The sequence below is a fragment of the Protomyctophum bolini genome (genome assembly GCF_963924005.1).
Source record: "Protomyctophum bolini genome assembly, chromosome: 3".
Lineage (NCBI taxonomy): Eukaryota > Metazoa > Chordata > Actinopteri > Myctophiformes > Myctophidae > Protomyctophum > Protomyctophum bolini.
In genome coordinates, this window is record NC_137864.1 from 48,726,605 (window position 1) to 48,739,274 (window position 12,670).

The following is a 12,670-nucleotide window of genomic DNA, read 5'->3' on the forward strand; positions in this document are numbered from 1 at the left end:
TTACAATTTAGTACAGTCATGAACTGTTAATGTCACTGTTGTCATATTGTTACTTTGTCACCAATAAAAGAATATAGCCTCCCTGCATGTATATGACATTTAAAATGTAAGAACATCATCTATTATAAACACCATAGCTTATCCAATCAATGACAGTGGCATATAGCTCATGCTCCAATCAGTGTGTTGGCCTTTTCCCCTCTTGAGACTGCTGATATAGCTATGACAAAGCACATTAAGTGAGTGAGTAATGAAAATAGTGAAGCCTACTGTAAAGGCCAGACCATGCAACTAGTCACTCAACTGCCATTGGGGACATGGTTGCAAGGAGTTGCGACTAGGATTGCAGGTTGCATAGCTGATCTACAAGCTCACAACATGTCACGTTGTGCACTTGTAGATCATCTATTTTTGGTGCATGACATAATAGAAATATAAATCAGGCTGAGGCATAGCGCCAACCCTAACCTCTAAAATCTACCGTAATATGTACATATGCATAATCCTAACCCCAACCTGAATCTTTGTAAATTTGTAAATTTACCGACTCAGTGCTCTACAGCGGCAGCCAGGTAGATTACTACTAGATTACTAGTCTAGTATAATAATATTAATAATCCAATAATATATGCTCTTCACAATGTCTAGTTCTCAAATTCGACTAAACTATACGTTTCGCCCTCACACAAGTGCATAAAGGTCTGTTTCACAAAGCCGTTTTGAATTTCCAGATAGAAATTCTCTACCAGTATTGCGTTATGCTGAAGATATCGCAGTAAATACTGCGAGAGGGGGAGAAAAAAAAGTGAGAGTTTTTTCTTTTTGCCATTTGCCAGGAATCTTGAGGCGCAAATATCTTTCACATTATTGTGAATATTTTTTTTGTCTGAATGTTAAACATTTTGTGAATATTAATCACAGATCCATCCACCCTCCCCCGATCAGTTCCACACTGATGCCATCAATTATATGACATCATCAAGATGATGTCAGAGTCACTTACGTTCCTCCCCCTTTCATTGTGACTTTTAATGCATGCACATAACTGAAACATTGTGATCACATGCCCCAATCGGTGGGCGGGACGCAGAATCAAAATCAGAAGAATCATCTTTATTGTCACATGAGAGTTTTATAGTAAAAAGGGTTAGGTGAAATTATTTTTTTGTGCATGGTTCCTATCGTGTTATTTCTTCATATGGTATGGCATATGATATGGGGTATGCCAGGCATGCCACCCCATGGCAGAGATTTGGCCCTGTTGGATGCACCTTTCTAGGTTTTTCTTGTTTTGTTATTTATTATATCTGAGATAACAAAAGACCATGAACAACTGGTAAAGTAGGTTTTTTACTGTTCAAGTGAAACCTCACATGCTGAATATCTCAATCACTGCTTGATAGGAAGAGGACACCCAAGACCAAGACACTCGTTTGGGACAGTCTGTCTCGAATACAGCTCATCCTGATCGAGGAGTTAATGACAAGGATCTTCACTAGCCTCTTTTGGTGTGCGTCCACGCAACTGATACACGCCTCTTTGTCCATCTGGAGTCTCAACAGTAACGAACCTGGGGCCCTTATCTCCACTCACCGCTGGTCTCCCCCTGTGTAGCTCCGAGCAAAGTGTATTTTGGTGCTCGTCAGCCGGTTCCTCTTTTGCTTTCTGCACATCTTGCATCGTGAAGTAGAAACTGGAGAAGCTGACATACACTCGATCCGAACCTGGATTTACACCAGTCAACAATATCGCTTTCCTTTACAACACTATATACCCTTGCAAGTCCACTGTGGCCACAGTGAGAGTGCAGGGATTTACACATAGTTGTGTAGTGCCAGCCTGAACATGTCATTGGTGCACACCCATGCACCGTTAATGTTCTTGAGGACGAAACTCTGGTGGAATCCCATTATGGGGTCTTCGTCTGCTTTTATCTGTCCTACGACCATGCTCATGATGGAGTTGTCTGGGGTCGGCTGGTGGTCCTGTGCTGTTATACTGTGGGCGATGTTTCCGAAGGAGAGACTGGAAAGCTTTTGGACGATCTCTGCTTTTCCCTGGAACTGCAGTCCCTCCCATGTGAGGCATGATGAATCGATATACATTGATCCTAGTTGCGCTCTGTCAGCGTCAAACAACTGGTAGTAGTTCTCCACGAAACTAGATCCTACCTGCTCCCAAACGGGCTTGTCCCCCATATTTGACTCACAGAGCAACACACACACTAGTCAAAAACCTTAACCTGTTTCGTTAACACAGAACAATGTCGAGTGACATGTGCCATATGAAATGTGTGCTATATACTATATAGAATCTCTGACATCATCAATATGACATCATAATTGAGTAAATTGACATAACAATATCATGGAACCTCTTAATAACTCCATCATCGGTTTGCCCTGCCTGCCTGCATCACATGGCTGCATCCTCTGGTGTCAAAAGCCGTTGCCGTTGCTAGGACGACCAGAAGGGGGCTGCCTGACTTCAGCCACGTGACAAACAGCAGCCAGAAGGTTGTGTCTGGTCTGGTCCATGGTTGCTGTCTGCTGTGGAGCTGATGTTGGAGAAAGTGCTCTGGTCCTAAGAGTGAGATTAGAATAGAGCACAATAATATTTTATATGCATATTGTCAATATATAACTTTAATCCCTTTTTTTCCAATATAAACACATTCTTTTCCATATCATTCCACTCAGACTACTTAAATAACATATTTATTTTGAATAATTAGGACCTTTTCCTCAAATGTCCTTGTAGCCTATATACCCTAGCCTATATGTGCTGCTGCTTACATTTCTGACTTTTCAGTATTCATAAATCAACCAAAAATGATCTTATAATATAGTTATATTGCCATTATCTTGACATTAAAGTCTTCGGCTAGCATACTGCTCAGTCTCAATCGTATTATATAGTGTTTATAATATTGGTGAATTAATTAAGCGTCTGCGCGCGCGCGTGTGTGCGTGTGTGCGCGCGCGCGCGCGTGTGTATGTGTTGTGTTGAACAGACAGAGAGACAAGTCGGGCATGAAAGATGGAGCTCTCGGCGGCTGGGGATCGTGTCTTTGCCGCTGAAGCCATACTCAAACGCCGCGTCAGGAAGGTGAGAGAGGGCAGCTGCCCTGCGTCTTGTCGTGACTGTGTGTGTGCGCAGATGTTCCCCAGGGGTTTTCATCCATGGCACGACTCCAAATGCATGATGAACAAGCATGCATTTATTGTTGAGGCCTTGCAATTGTGTGTGGATGCCTTCATGGTAGCTAAAAGCTAGCAGTCAGGCTAGGCTATCAGTCATGGCTCGTATATGTTGGCATTGGTAGAGCAATAAAAATAGCGACACAAAGAAGGGGCTAGCGAGGAGGGAAACCAGACAACAAGCCATTTAACGGAGGGGCCTTTATATTTGACTGCAAGCTAATGGTAGCTAACGCTGCACATTATTCGGTGTCTTTGACCGTTCCAAATGACAGTAAAGGCGAACACAACATACCCCAGCAGCGGGTTATTCTTTTTTTAAATTTTAAAGAAGTTGCTATTAGTGAAACCACGCTTGAAGATAACACAGACATACTGCAGAGTGCAGACACAAGTTTAGCGTCCACTGGCCACATTGGGCAAACTTGCAAAGGTCCTTTTCAAAGTTACTTGTAATGTAGTGGTTCCTAAACTTTTTAATGTCAAAGACCCCCACATTGACACTTATTAGCCTGCGGACCCCCATTTCAAAATATATGCCAGGGACCCCCATAAGAGAACATTTTTATTAAGGCTCTTTCAGTGATTCTCAACCATTTTAATTTCAAGGACCCCCAGTTTGACATGCATCAACCCCCATTTAATGCCATTTCTATCTATGGGACCCCGATTTATATTCTAAAACTCTGAGAGTGTACAAATGGAACCAAATGGACCCGTTCCATTTTTTTACACTCAGAATTACAGGGGTCCATTTGGTTCGTAACTATCATTTAGCTGGGGACCCCCTGGAACTCCCTCAAGGACCCCTAGGGGGCTAACAATAACTTACTTACAATGGTTACTCCATTGCAAGTAACCAACTAGGCCTTCACACAAAGCTAAAAAATAAATGAATAAAAACTCTTGTGTGAAATGTATTTTTAAAATAGGGTGTGCAACAACTGTAAAGCAGTTCTCAAACTTTTTTCATTTCAAGGACGTGAGTTCGGGATCAATTTAATCTCTTAATGGACCTCAGAGTCCCTGGACAGCAGTGGACACATAAAATGCATAATTGACACATATTTGACACTTGACAGATGTGTTGAGAGTGCAAATCCGTAGTTGTGTATGCATGGTGAGCACTGCAATTATTATGAATTCATAGCTGAAATGAATACAAAGTTTGGCCAGTGAGTCAGAGTGAAACACCACGATAGTAAAAAGGACTTATACCCTGTTCTTGCAGTGTGGATTGTCATTGAATTGTTGTATGTATTTACATTTCTTATTTTCATATTGAGCTATAAGTATTATGGTGTTTTGATAACCCTTTCTCTTACAGGCTAGAGTTGAGTACCTGGTTAAATGGAAAGGATGGGCACTAAAGTAAGTTACTCTTTCAAAAAGTACTTAAAAGGTGTTTACTGCAGGGTCTGGAGTATGTGCTTGGTCTATTTTTGCCTAATGTTCCTTCGCTCATGAGTTATGAGTTAGCCTAGGATTCGGATGCTATAGGGTTCATGTGGTTAACTTACAGTCTCTGAGATATTTATTGTTTTAAGATAGAACGTTGGTCTGAATAGTCACTGTGTGTGTGTGTGTGTGTGTGTGTGTGTGTGTGTGTGTGTGTGTGTGTGTGTGTGTGTGTGTGTGTGTGTGTGTGTGTGTGTGCTGTTCAGGCACAGCACCTGGGAGCCAGAAGAAAACATTTTGGATAACAGACTGATAACGGGCTTTGAACAGAAGTAAGTACAATAAGTGTGGCTTAGTATAAAACAACAGGTCACAAAAGTTTTATAGACGACTTTTTCTGTATTGTCTTTTATACATTTAGGGCTCCATTTTCGTCACCGCTTAAACCCCTTATCCCTAAACTTCTTTGCCTTTTTTTCTTTTTACTATTTTGCTAAACTTTTTTGAATAGTTATAATGGCCTAAAATGACTCCACAACGTGTCAATGTAGATTGGCTATAGTTAAACTATTCAAAAATGATTTTTAAAATAGTAAAAAAAAGAAAAAAAGGGCAAAGAATTTTAGGGATGAGGGGTTTAGCGGTGACTAAAATGGAGCCCATAGGGCCCTATCTTGTGCCACCCCTTATCCCTAAACGTATTAGCCATGTTTTACTACTTTGAAAAACATTTAAAAATAGTTCAACAAGCCGATATTGTAATTTTTTTTTTTTTAAATAGTAAAAAAAAAAGGCAAATAAGTTTAGGGGTAAGGGTGATGCAAGATATAGCCCATAGGAGCAGACGGGACTTATCTTTTCTAATAATGGTTTAGAAAACAGGGTGAAATGTTTGAAAAATGCTGATTTATCACACCCCTTAAAGTTGATGGGTCTCTTCAATACTCAGTCTGCCTGTTTACGCTTTTCATACATTTATTGCACTTCCCGTTCGGTCCTCATTCACTGTGCCCTGTGTTAACGAGCACATTGTTACTGAAATGCCTTTTGTCTACTGCCAAGCCACTTGAAAGCATCTCACTGGAAAGAAGAGATGTTTACAGGAAACCATAATGGTCACATCAGGACAGAGTATCTGGCTCTGTACAGACTCGAGGCTTCAAAAGTGTGTGTGTGTGTGTGTGTGTGTGTGTGTGTGTGTGTGTGTGCGCACACACACACACACACACACACTCACTCACACACACACACACACACACACACACACACACACACACACACACACACACACACACACACACACACACACATCATCATCATATCCTTATGTCACATTTTAATCTCGCCCTCATTACAAGGCCTGTTTTCAGTTGAAAATGTGTTTCTTAGTTTCATTGGACTGTATACTTATTTATTTATTATTAGCATTGTTTTTGGTGCTGATAAAACCCAAAAGGTAGCGGCGGCATTCATTGTTCATCTCCCTAAGACTTGCTATCCATCCCGTGTCTACATTTTTTTTAATTTTTTTTAAACATATGTTTATTCATTTTCTTTATATTACAGAAGTATTTTCAACAATTGACATATATTTCCCCCCCCCCCACATCCCTCTGGCAGCACAAATACAAACAAAATATTAAAACGAAATGAATTGACAATAATAAATACAAAACAAAAATAAATAAATAATGACAAAACAAAAAATAAAACGAAAATAAAACACATTACATACAGTTAAACAGATTCACAATGTCCATCACAGTTCCCTACCCCCACCCCCCAGCTGACTACTCAGATAACCACTTCCCGTGTCTACATTGATTATAAGCATACTTATAATGCATTATAATCTGCATATATTTAATAAGAACTCACACATTGTGCTTTATTATAACAATTGTTATGACACAGTTTTAAGCATTCTATGGTGACCCGGTCAAGTTTTATTTTACTTGCATTATATGAATCTTATAATGTATTAAGATTGTTTTAGAGCTTTATAGTGCAATTATACATCACTACAAGTCATCAACTGGTCATTGTGTGCTTTCAGTAAATTAATTACATTCCTGAATGTGTATTTATTTTTATTTTATTTGTTTATTTAGACAGGACAGAGTATAATACAGTACATAAAAAATGTAGCGTAAATAGACCGGATTTAGCAGAGATGCTATTTTCCATCCGTAACATAAATGTTGTGTTGTTCTTGTGTTCTTGCTTAAATTTAATAAAATCTATGTAAAGCGCCTTGGATAAAGGCCCTATATAAATGCACCTTTACCAAAAGATCAAGTCTGTGAGTGACCAGTCATTTTGAAGTATTATAATACTTGACTTGATGTCATTATAAGAGGCTTATAAATTAATGTGTTTGTGATTGCATTATGAGTATTTGTCATTGCTTATAAGCAGATTACTGTGTGTGTGTGTGTGTGTGTGTGTGTGTGTGTGTGTGTGTGTGTGTGTGTGTGTGTGTGTGTGTGTGTGTGTGTGTGTGTGTGTGTGAGTGAAATATAGTCATGATTATTGATATACGAGTGCTTATAACAACTATAATTATACAGTGGTATGAGCAGGTTATAAATAAATGCATTATAGACATGGGATGGATGCATAGCAAGTGTTGCCTTTATCTCACTAGGATACATTCTATGAACGGTCCTTTCATCACGGAGAAAAGTTCTAATTGGAAAATGAAGTGTTTTTTCTGACTTTCAGTTTTCTTTTCCGTTGTTCCTTTTTCAGGGAGCGGGAGAGGGAAATCCATGGGCCAAAGAAACGGGGGCCAAAACCCAAAAATGTTGTCGTGAACGTCAAGGTATTGTTCAGAACTCGCCTGTATTTAATTGCATTTCTAACCTTTTATCTATTCAGAGGAGCGTTTTGTTTAACACACCAATATTTCTCTGCACCACCTGCAAGACAATAATATCGTTGTTGTGGTCAGGCTAAAACAAACAAACAAACAAACAAAATTGTGAACAATAGATCTTTACATTGAGGATATACTCATTATCTATATTAGTATATAGTTTTATATAAGTATTTATCTTGTTTTATTTTTAATTAAAACTAGTTTACCTTCCCTAATTGTAAATCACTTTGTGTCCTCTCCAGGCTCGTTCCCAGAAAGGAGAGACCAGCTCTCAGTCCACAAATCCCCGTCAGACTAAAGCACGCTCCTCCTCGACCGCATCCATCCAGCCAATGCCCTCTGCCTCTTCTTCCTCCTCAGTTGTGGCGCACACTCCTAAACTCAACTCAACCCTTTCAACCACCCATAAGCTAAAGAAAGACATTCGTCGTTGCCATCGCATGTCCAGGCGTCCTCTCCCCCGTACAGACCCCTTGGCGCCCCCCTTCAGCCAAGGTGGCTTTCCCTCTCGCCCACATGTCTCCCCCTTCTCTGAGACCGTCCGCATCCTGAACCGTAGGGTCAAGCCCCGGGAGGTCAAGCGGGGTCGAATCATCCTCAACCTGAAGATTACCGGCAAGCCAGGGAGGGGTGGCGCAGCGAGTGGGGGCAACAGGAGTGCTTCCGGAGGACGGCAGAACATCCCCTCGCGCAATAGAATAATCGGAAAGAGGACGGGCGAAGCTCCATATAGGCCTTTCCAGCCCCCTGCTAAGTTGCTGGGCTTCCCCATGTACGGGAAACCCTTTGGGATGCAATGTGGAACCCCTGGGACCTTTGGAACATGCTCCACTGCTGCAGCCACAGGAAGCCCTTCCATGTCCCGGGGCCGGGGTAGGTTTCCTGCTGTCCAACAGCGCCGGTATGCCCCGGGAGGTCCACAGCGCAAACCCAATGCAGAGGCTTCTGTAGCGGAACCACCCTCCAGCCAGAAACCCCAGGACCCTTGTTCTTCCCAGCCAACACCCAGCCAACCTCACTCAGAACCACAAAAGGGCAAAAGCACCCACCAGTCAGCTTCTGCCCCGTCAACTGACCAAACCTCAACATCTTCCGTTTGTCTCCCCTCGTGCCCATCCGGCTCTGCCTCTTCCTCCTTGGAGGATGAAGAGGAGGAGGTTGCCCTGGACCATTTGGGGACTTCAGATGGGGGGAAAAAGAAACTTCACAGAAACCCACCTAAATGCCAACCCTCTGCTTCCTCCAACAACACACAACCCCCACCACCACCCATCGCTCCTCCTGGCAACCAGAGTTCGACCACCGCTGAGCCCAAAAGGGTTCCTGCGGAGGGGGACCCCAACTGGCATCCAGAAATGGCGCCCAGTTGTCAGGACGTGGTGGTCACGGATGTCACCACCAACCTGGTCACTGTCACCATTAAAGAGTTCCCCTCCCCTGCCTCCGGCCCGGCGTCACCCTCCTCCATGCCTGAGAACGGCTCCTCCCCTGAAGACCCCATCCTCCCCAAGCCATAGAAAGCTGCATTGTTGCCATTTTTATTTCCATTGTCATGCGAACGTCTTGCCAATATTGCCACTTTGGCCCTCTGCCCCGCCCCCCCCCCCTCCTCCCATTACTTGAAGATGTTAAATGAAAGTAGTAATGTAATGTAACTTAACCGCCCAGTCAATGAATGGTAATAAGAACATATTTTTTGAAAACGAAAGTGTGTAAATTCAAAAGGGTCAGCTAATATAGCCCTTCCTTTCACATAAATTACCATATTTTGTTCACTTGCACAGCACTGACTCTTTTAGACCGCTTGGGTGGAAGTGGTATTTGATTTATTTTCAGTTACTTCAGGCATGCTGAGTTTAGCTTGTTTGGTGTAATAGAATTATCCCCAAAGTAAAACCTTATCAAGCACACTTAGTGTAAATGAAAGAGATGGATACTATTTTGATACAGGATTTGCAGTGAAGGCTAGAATTGAATGCCTTCAGGGTGTTATGCCAATTTCTCCCCATCCCAAGTTCATTGGAGGTCCAACTTATTAATGATAAAGGTTGTGTTTTTGCACTTAGTTGGACTTGTATAGCATCATTACAGAGAGGTATGTACTTACTACATAAAAAACCCTCTTATATGTTAACTTGCTATCATATCAAGGCGTTTTCTTCTCGCTCTCTTGAACGCACAGGCATATACATATGAATAGTTATTTATATGCACGCACAACAACATTAGAAGCTACAAACAAAGATACAACAACAAAAAAGATAAGATTTAACTTATTGCTGTCCTTGCCTTGTTTTCATGCCTGCCTTGTGTTTTTCCGTTTTTTCCTCTCCTTTCTTTTTTACAAAACCCACGCTGGAATGTCTACCAGGACTCTAAACTGGCCTGCTTTTTAATTGTGATAAGTATAAGAATGCAGTGTTGTCTCCCTAACAACTCCTGAAGGACTAGAAGAGCTATACTGGTAGTCTTTTGGTGATTGATGAGTTCGATTTCATCAGCTACTGGCACTGCACTTCCATAGATTACTGCTATAGAGTTTTTGTCTATGGAAGCTCAACAATACAGTACCTAACACCACTTTAACCTGGTGAACATTCTGAGCAATGATGAAAGTCTCCTGCCACTGTGGTAGTTGGAGCAAAGCATTTATTTTAATATCCTGCTATGGTCATTGGTGTGTTGCTGACCAGTCTTTAAGCTAACAGTGCATTCTTAGTGAAGGTTAGTCTCTGCTACACAGGGCTAGTGTAGGCTGAGGCTGGCTGAAGATAAAAATAGAAATGTATTGTCATGTATTTGTTCTTGACCTCTCACTGAATGTTTGTTATTAAGTAAGGAAGTGGAGAAAATTGTCCCTGTGAACTCCTTGACATTTTGAAAACTAATGGCAATTAAGTATGAATTCAGTTTGGACGGCACAGATAAGTATTAAGCAGATCCATCGCACTGAACTGCACAATTGATGTAATCATATTGCAGTTTATATATTGCAATTATTGTGTAATGAAGGATACTCTGACAGTGACTGGTTTACAGACATAATTACCGTTAAATACCGACTGAAATACTGACTCCAGATATCAAGGTCTGTAAGATGGTATGGAATGTGAGTGAAAAGAACAGTAAGAAAGGTTTCTTGAAACCTTGTGCATTGTAGACAAAGTTGACAGAGCTTCAGCTTGTCTTTGGACCACATTTAGTGGAATATCTCATGTTTTTTGTTGTTGTAGCAGACTTGAGAGGGCATCCTGCACAGATGGGGAAACTCTTGAGTCACTTAACTGCTCTGTTATAATCGAAGAAGCGATGTATGATATGATTTCTCATGAAGTAAAAACATAATTTGCTTCAGTAAGGCTTATGCACAATAACCTTGATTTGAAACTGAGAAGACACCCTAGCTAGTTTGTGTGGTCTGCTTGGGGTGTTTAGTGTGTGTGTGTGTGTGGCATTGGCTATTTCTTCTGATTATATGTAGCAGTGGTACATGGGGCAGTTGTTGCTAATATGGCTTCATATCCGTCCCAGTTGTGTCATGATTATGTCTTAGTTTTGGATTCAGTGGTGAAAACGTTCTAACGAGTTTAAGATGGGAGCTATATGAGGTATCCAACAAAATTAGAATAACCTCTGGTATTACTGCCATCCAGGAAACAGACACCAGCCATTGGCCAAATGGCAGATAATTTCTTCCTGTAATCAACTCGAGTTGGTAATCAGCAGTTATTTTTAGGTTAATGTTCACGCAGCAGGTGAAATGGGGATAGGTGCTAGACGTTTTAATGGGATTTATCAACTATTGTCCCCAGGAGAGAATGTTATTGTTTCCTGCCATAGAACTGAGACCAACCATGCAAGGCAGCATTAGGACCCAATGTCCTCCAATCATGGGAAGAAAAGAGCAGTGAATTTGCAGAAAATGTGTGTTAATGCAGCAATACAATTAGTGTAAAAATGCACCTACAACACGTATATGGGTTAATTTGTAATTAGTTAAATTAACACATTCAATTGGCTAGAAATATTGTCCTTTTACTGAAAGGTCATGTTCTATCCCCACAATAGCTACATAAACATGTCTAAAGTGCTCTTCGACAAGATGCAGAACTGCTCCCCTAAAATTACTAAATGTGCCAGATAAATTGCCTGCAAATGTAACATTGTTAAATGTTTGAAATGTTAGCCTCTTGATCTACCTGGAAACCTACATCAAGTCCACCTGAAGTACTTGATGTAGAAGTACAATTATATAATATAACGTAAAAACTCAAAGTAAACCCAGACTCATGACGATCTCTGGTGCTACCCCTGACTCCCACCACGCCCCTTTGTCTGTTGATCCTCTTTTACAATATTTCAAACCTTCCGCATGTTGCCTTACAGCTGCTCTCTTCCCATCCCAGCTTCACACCAGGTGACGTCTTCATCGTCCTACTCGTTTCCATACTTCCGTAAATCTGCCGTCACTTGACATTTAGAGTGCAAAGATACATTGGCACAAACTGCAATATTGTAGGGACTTATTTGAATTACACTTGCCGTCACCTAGCGTCGCAAGGCGTTCAGTAACACCTGAGTGCTTTGTGCACACTGTAGAACTCCGTGTTCCTCTGAGCACATGATGAAGCTGTCGTGTTCTCCTGTCGTGTACTGTAGAATTGTAGTTGTCAAAACTGTATCATACTCTCAATGACTACATATGCTGTATTGTAAACATTTTGAATGGTGTAGAGGATACTCTAGTCTTTCATTTTGTAGTTCCAGTGTAAGGATATGGCGTATTAGGTTACCTGGCAATGATTCAATAGTAAATAGCATAGTTTTTTTTGTCCCTCTCTTCCTGTTTTACGGGGTAGCACAACTTGACTTTTAGTGGCCTATCTTTGTACCAAATGGGGCTCTTGATTATTTTGTTTTTCCCATTTAATTGTGATTTTTAAATTTGAGGCGTAATTTCAAGGTGCTAAATGCGGCACTCGTTGAAAGTAAGACAAAAGAGAGGTTAAAAAGCTAGGATGAAGTTTCAATGAAATTAATTGATTTCTTTGTACTGTATATTATATTAATAATTTTTTGAATTGTGCATAATGTTAATGTGATGCTTTTTGAGTGCCATTTGTTTGTTTTTATTCTTTATTAGTCCAATATGGGTTTGATCGGATGGGAAGCCCCAGTTGAAGAACTTATG

General features: G+C 41.0%; 2 protein-coding genes across 2 annotated transcripts; one reads left to right on the forward strand and one right to left on the reverse strand.

Moving 5' to 3' along the window:
- Positions 1-1,814: 1,814 nt before the first annotated feature.
- On the reverse strand, positions 1,815-2,198 carry LOC308312489 (nuclear transport factor 2-like; the record flags this gene model as incomplete). The annotated part of the gene is made up of 1 exon (XM_080759097.1): positions 1,815-2,198. The coding sequence occupies one exon, from the start codon at positions 2,196-2,198 to the stop codon at positions 1,815-1,817; it is 384 nt and encodes a 127-aa protein (XP_080615223.1).
- An 816-nt stretch (positions 2,199-3,014) lies between these two features.
- On the forward strand, positions 3,015-11,101 carry cbx6a (chromobox homolog 6a). Its single transcript, XM_080760292.1, has 5 exons — positions 3,015-3,108; positions 4,528-4,571; positions 4,865-4,930; positions 7,350-7,422; positions 7,722-11,101. Exons 1-5 carry the CDS (start codon positions 3,040-3,042, stop codon positions 8,994-8,996), a joined length of 1,527 nt encoding a protein of 508 aa, XP_080616418.1. The 5' UTR covers positions 3,015-3,039; the 3' UTR covers positions 8,997-11,101.
- Positions 11,102-12,670: the final 1,569 nt, after the last annotated feature.